The sequence below is a fragment of the Pseudorca crassidens genome, chromosome 5 (assembly GCF_039906515.1).
Source record: "Pseudorca crassidens isolate mPseCra1 chromosome 5, mPseCra1.hap1, whole genome shotgun sequence".
Classification (NCBI taxonomy): domain Eukaryota; kingdom Metazoa; phylum Chordata; class Mammalia; order Artiodactyla; family Delphinidae; genus Pseudorca; species Pseudorca crassidens.
Window position 1 is genome coordinate 97,273,396 of NC_090300.1, and position 6,809 is coordinate 97,280,204.

Consider the following 6,809-nt stretch of genomic DNA (forward strand, 5'->3'; position numbering starts at 1 on the left):
AAAATACTATATGACAAAAAGCTGCCATCTTACACTAAGTAATGCTGACAACTTAGTGCTCAGTTTTACAAAGGCCTATATTTAGTGTCATGAAAACTTGAGGGAGAAAAAAAAGAAAAGAAACATTTTTGCCTGCTTTTAATAAAATGGTCAAAGTGATAATTAAGTGGAATAAATTAAAGAGTGTTATTCTATTAAGAATATAATAAAAGCCTTAATATAGCATGTTTTACTTGAAAAATTCAAAATGCTGAGCAAGGGAGTTAGTAATCTCACCAAAATCAGAACAATGTACTACATAGGGAGATAATTTTACAGATGGGAAATAAAAAGGAGTATAAAAATAACTTCCCCCAAGTTTACAACATTCTTAAGCAGCACAGCTAAAAACTGAACACATGAGTACTGACTCCATTATAAAGAATTTTTTGTTGACACTTAGGAGTCTTAAAGTAGGTTTTTATTGATTTTCTTCTTTTTAATAAGTCCACAGTAGACAAGCATTTTCTTCTAAATTTCTATTTTAAAAGATATGCTAGTTTGAATTTTCTAAAAAGTCAGAAAAAGTTTGGAATCTAGTCATGAAAATATTTTAGATTTCTATAGATTTGAAAACAATGGGAAAGCATTATTATTTTCTATTTCCTTCTATATTGTACTTATAACCATGGAGCAAATCAACTTCCTTGTTTAGGAGCCTTTTTAGGGTGTACATATAAGGCTTTGTCACATAAACATATTAGCATCAACCATCACTTAACATTTTATTCTAGGAACTATATATGAAGTTTAAATAGAGTCAGTCTTCCAGAAGGGATGGGTTGCATATATATATATATTTTTTTTTATGACCTAAAGCCCTTTCTGACTGTTGGGGTCTCTTTTCCCAGGAGAATGGGAGACTAATTCTCTCCAGTATAAATTTTTTTAATAGCCTTATTCAGGCTTGGAGGAGTAATCACAAGATACGAGTTTATAAAAGTAGGAAAAAAGACAGAAAGCTAGCAATTGGGAGCCACTGACATTTTTCTAGTAATACAACTTATATGAATCGTGTCTGTCCAGGCTGTTTGAAAGCATTAGAAAAATACAGTTGGAAAATGACTCTGCCTTGCCTAAATGGGCTTTTTACCCGAGGTCATTAGAAACAAACGGTTGAGCTGGCAGAGCTTTCAGAGAGCAGAGCCTTAGTCCACCCTTTTCCTTACACATGAGAATACTGAAACCCAAAATGGTGAAATGACTTGCTCAAGTGCCTGAAGGTAAGTGGTCCCAAAACAAACCTAGGAAAGCAGTCTACTGAAAATAGTGCCCCATTAAATCATAAATTGCTATTGGATTAAATAAATCATCAAAGAAAAAGCAGTATTACTGCCTACTAAGCAGTTTGCAGTTTTGAAATTATAAATTTTAATAGTCCTACATCAGTTAGTCTGAAAGGACATTATTTGAATTGATGCTCTTCCCAAGGCCTACTGAGATAAACGGATACATTCCAAACATGATAACCCACTGAAAAAAAAAGCTTTAAGTGTGCTTACGTCTTGGAATGAACTTTTTATCAGTGAGCAATTAAGAAACATTCCAGAGGGGGTGCACACAGATGACCCAAGAGAAGAAACAGTTCAGGGCCCATCTCCTTGTTGTAAATAATCAAGGAAAGCCTTTTTTTTCTTTTTTTTAAAGCAATACAAAATGTTACCACAGGCTGACGCTCTTTCTACGAGAATAATAAAATTCTTGCTCCCTCGGATGCTGAGCTCATACTTCATTGCCTTCATCTCCGAATTCAGTTTCCGTGGTTCATAGATAATTCTCCTCCTGCCTTCAAAACAGGTAACATGCCATGCCTAAAATATATCCATGACTAAGTAGCGACTACAGACCGACAGACCTGCAGAGGCAGTTTCACAAACTCTAGTTTTTGTTCTCTAGGTCTGGACACACTATCAAAACCGCTCCGGAAATGAAGGGCTGCAGGGGGGCCAGTCCCTTCATTCAGTCCCTTTGCCTAAGCCAGCTATTGGTGCTGCATCACCCCCGGGCTCAGCGGTGCAGAAGGCTCTGGAGGAGGGGCACTTGCCGTCCAGGACTTGCACCCTGAATCTGGACGTGGCGCTTTTAGTGCCATAATTCTCTCTTTTAAAACACACTGACGCCGCACCGAAAATCTGGCGCATTTGCCAGTCGGGTAATTTCAAGGAAAGCGCTGATCTGAGGGTCTCAGTCTCCTGACCCGCAGATCAGCAGAGGGTAGGCGGCGGTGAGAGAGCCCGCCCCGCTAGATGAAAGCGCGCAGCTGGGTTCCGGCGAGAAACGCGCGAGCTTGCTGCGTCAAAAGAATCCCCGCGAAGATCAGAAAGAGGAACCTCTCCCTTTTTAGCAGTTACATGTGCGGAAAACCTATCCTCTGAGGTGGCCCAACTGAAAATAAATTCCGGCACGGAAAAGGAAACTGGGCGTGTGCCTGTGGTCCGAGCGTAGTGGTGTAGGTGAGACTACGCTCTCCAAGCGGCGAGGGGGTTAAACCGAAAACCAGCTGTGGGACTGTGGGCGTGTGGATGGATCTTCGCACTGAACAAACTACAGAACCCTCATCCTCCCTCCTCTCTCCCCTCGGCTCCAGAGAGAGTGCCCCTACTTCCCACACCAGCCACTGGGATCAGGAAAAAGTGAAATCCGTACAGTACCAAAGCCAAGGGGGTCTCTCCTTCCCACCTCCCGGGGGGTTCTCACCCCCCTCCACCTGCTTTTAAATCCTGTTCGACTCTCGATTCACAGTCCCAGCCCCAGAGCCGGCGATCTGTCACAGACGCCTCTTGCTCTAGCCTCAAAACAGCAGGTGAGCTCATTACCTCGACTCGAAACGTAACTTTAAAAATGAGAGCAGAACGGGAGGGGGCACGCACCTCGCGCGTACACCACCACTAACACACACCGCGGCGGCAGTTCACAAACACTAGGGATCTGCAGACTCTAACCCCGAGCCCCACTCTCCTCTCTTTTCTGGGAGAGCTCCAGAGGCTTTCAAACCCCTTCTTTGACCTCAGCATGCCAACAACTGAAGGGATGTGCAGAAATTAAAGACGCGAAGAGGAAGTGAGTTTTTCTCTGATAAAAACTAAAGAAAGGGGCAAGAGTACAAACAGAAGCCGAAATAACAAGAAGTAGGAGGTTTTTTTGCAATTGTCTACGAGGGGCTAGAGATCAAAACTTCAAAGGGAGAAAAAAAATTCCCCCCAAATCTTCATTTCTAGCGAAAAATTAACCTGCTGCTCTGTCAAGCGACGGCGAGCACACAGAATTTCCTGTTAGGGTCAACTCACTTCAGCCACCCGGCGGGTCTCAGGATGACAGTGCCAGGGGACGTCCCTAAGGGCAAGGAAAGAGATTTCCAGGAGAGATATATTCGTAGTTGGGGCTTTTTCTTTTTCTTTTTTTTTTTTTTTTTTCTTATGAGGCTCAATACAGAACTGAGAACTGAGGTTAGGTCACAGGTCCTGAACAATCCACAACCCCCTCACTAAGGGCTCACAAACCTGGCTGCGAATTCCAGTCCAGGCTGCGTTCTTTGCCCGCCATCACCCCTACTCTCACCACCCACCCAGACAATGGGGGAGACGACGTCCAAACCAAGGTCGGAGCTTTAGGAGGTTTTAAAAGGGAGTGATTGAAAGTCCTCCCTTCCTCCTCTACCCCTCCCCCTCCCTTCGCCTCTCACCACGGGAAGTTACCAGGGGATTTATCACGAAAAAGTGCGAGCTATTGCCTCCAAGAGCTAAGCAAAAGGAAAACTGCCCAGAGCGCAGTGACGTGGACTTTGATATCCAGAGACTGGAGGGGTGGTCAGAGGGCGAGAGCTCGCCGCCCAGGCTGGAGCCGCAGGGGGGAAGGGGAGAGAGCCAGATGAGTCTTGCCCGTGGGCCCCGCGGAGCCCCGGCCCCGGCCGCACCCAAACTTCCTGGAGATTTATCAAGTCCCCCCAGTCGCTGCCCCAACTTCAGCCAACCGGTCGAGCCCAAATATGCGGCACAGGTGAAGGTACCCAGGGCCAGCTCTGTGCCCGCACCGCCGTCCCCTTACCTCCCCCATGCGCCCCGGCGCGCCTCCCCGGGGGTGCGAGGCCCGGGCCGGGCACCTAGAAAAGAACCCCCCCGGCCCAGGTTGGCCTGGGGCTGCTCTGAGGCCCCTGCTCTTACCTGGCCGAAGGACAGCAGCGGAGATCAAGAGGCAGAAGACCAGACGGCAGGAGGAGGCCGCCTTCGATGCCATATTCCTCCTCCTCCTCGGGGACCACCGACAGAGTCCGCGCCGCAGGAGGGGGCGTCCTCCCCGGCTCCGCGCTGCCCGCGCGCTCGCGGGTCCGGACGCAGCGGGCAGCGGCTTGTCCCAGACACACCGCCCCCTGGGCTGTGGCGCTGCACCTTCAGGTGTCAGCTGCTCGCAACTTTCCACCACACAGTGCCCCAACTCCTCCTGTCTCCCCGTCAACACCCGCCCTTGGCCCCTTCGGCTGCTCCTCCCGGGACCGGCGACCCTCTCTTCCCGGGAGACACTTGAGTAATTCGGCAAGGTATACGTGGTTCTTTTTAGCTGGTCTGTTATTTTCCTTCTCTTGGAATAATAATAATAATGGTAGTGGCAGTGCGCATAAAAAGCCTGGTGCTAGGGAAGAATTGCCGGGAGGGGCAACAGTGGGGCGACAGGTCCAGGCGGTCTCCTCAGGTGGTAGCGGCGGTGGCGGCGGTGGCAGCGATAGCAGCGGCGCCAGCAGCGGTCTCTGGGCTGCTCTGAGTGGAGGGACTGGAAGGCGTGTGTAAGCTGCCGCTTGCCTCCTCCCTTCGCCTCCTCCCTCTCTCCTCTCTCCTCCCAGCTTCGCGGGACGTGGAGCCAAGCGCAGGTGGTAGGAGCTGGATCTGCAGCCTAGAGGCGCTGCAGGACCGAGCCCGAGACGAAGTCCGCCTCAGGAACTCCACTGGGCTGTCATGCTCACCGAGTCCCGGAGACCAAGTGGGCGGGGCTTTCTAGTGGCTCCGCCCCGGGGGCACGCCCGCCAATAGGGAGCCCGCCCAAGAGCTGCGCGCTCCTGGGTGGGCCCCCAGTACTGTCACTTCCCTGTGGCGTTATCTTTGCCATCGTCCTACGGATTCTCACTTCACTCTGCCCACGCAGCTTCGCCACGGTTCAAATTGCCCTTTTCTTGCCCCCAGGCGCCTATCCACTGGCTCACTCCTCAGGGACTTTTCGGCCGTGATATCTCAGCCTCCTTCTCCTATAAGGAGAGTAGTGGGGCAGGGAGGTGGGGGTCGGGACCTCCCCGGGGACTCGCACTTCGGGTCCAAGGGTGAAAGCGAAGGAGGGAGGAAGGGGCTGGAGGAGGTGGCAAATGGGGAACTTGCCTCCTGGGAGTTAACAGGAACAGCTACTGGTTGGCGGTGGGGGGGGGTAACTCACTAGGCTGATTCCCCCGCCCTACTCTCGCCACGTGCCCTTCTCGCACGCATCTTGTTTTGCAGGCAGATTACTTGAGTCGACTGCCCACTAGCAAATAGAAAATATTCACTCTTTCCCGGGGGAAATTAAATCAGGAATTTCTAGATCATACTTCGTTACACGGATTGTCCCAATGTCTACAAAAGCCAGAGCGAGTGTCTCTTTTATTTTGAATGAAGCGGCGATTTTAAGTTGCAAACAGAAATCCTCAAATTACTCAGATTAAAAGCCAAGCTTCTCCTTGTCCGTTCCAGAAAGCCAGGCATCCCAGCAGATGGACAGGCTTCTCTGGCAATTTCTAAAGATTGAACCACCTCCCAGGCGGAACGTCAGGAAGCTGTGTCGCTTTCAGATCAGGCAGAGAGCATGAAGGAATTTTTCCCTCTAGAACACCGGGGTGGAGCTGTCGGAGCCCTAAGTGGCTCTAAATCAGGGATGTGGGATCACAAGTCTCATCCACGAAGCATAATAAAATCTTGGCCCCAGAACCACTTCGCCGGGGCATTAAATAGCCTTCCGTGCATCACAGGGACACCCCTGTGTGAGACTAGTCTCCAGCAGAGAATGCCAACTAGTAATCGTCACATACTGCGCTTTCATCAGAAGACTTGAGTCACCAGCTAGATGGGGATGAGGGAAGTTGGTGGCAGGAGAAATAATAAAACAAGCGGGAGTGCGCGCGCGCGCCCACACACGCCTTTGAATTCTTTCTCTTTTCCTGCTCCAAACTATTAAGCTCCATCTTCCGCTGTGATTTTTATCGAAAGCCTGCCAGTCTTGTCCTCTCGGTTCTCCTTACGTTACATTCGCAGTATTCTAGAGTAGAGCTCTTATATTTTTCCTCTCAGAATAAGTAGTTTCTCCCTTTTGGTTTTAACATTAGCATTTCATTTGCATCTTATGAACCTACAAGAAGGCTAATGGTATGAGGCAGATGCCTTTTAATTCAGTATTCCATGAGCTAAGTATGGCTGAATTGCTAGCATTCCCATGGGATCCTGTAGAATTCCTTTAGGGAATTGTTTCCCCTTTAACAGCAGCTCTAAGTAGCTCTTACTCGAAAAAATCATCCTAACTATATATTTAACCTGGATCCCTCCCAACCCACCCTCTGTCTATCTGACCCCCTTTATTTTGGGGTGGGAGTTAATACAGCTTAATTGTTAAAAAGTTGATCTGCAAAGGCAGACTGTCTGATTTGGGCTTTGACATTCCCAGGGGCATGATCTTGGTGAACTCAACCCCTCTAAGCCTCAGTTTCCTTACTTGTAAAAAGTGATAACAATAGTGCTAGCCTTTTGAGATTTTTGTGATGA

The 6,809-nt window shown here is 48.9% G+C and overlaps 1 protein-coding gene across 3 annotated transcripts in view; it reads right to left on the reverse strand.

Moving 5' to 3' along the window:
• ALCAM (activated leukocyte cell adhesion molecule) overlaps positions 1 to 4,981 on the reverse strand; it is a 201,841-nt gene extending 196,860 nt beyond the window's left edge. For 2 of the 3 annotated variants that reach the window (XM_067739012.1, XM_067739011.1), the window contains exon 1: positions 4,200 to 4,981. In XM_067739012.1, coding sequence (XP_067595113.1) covers positions 4,200 to 4,272 — 73 coding nt within the window. In that variant the 5' untranslated portion in view covers positions 4,273 to 4,981. The remainder of the gene's footprint in view (positions 1 to 4,199) is intronic. The other variant, XM_067739010.1, reaches the window with a different exon arrangement.
• Between the last annotated feature and the right edge of the window lie 1,828 nt (positions 4,982 to 6,809).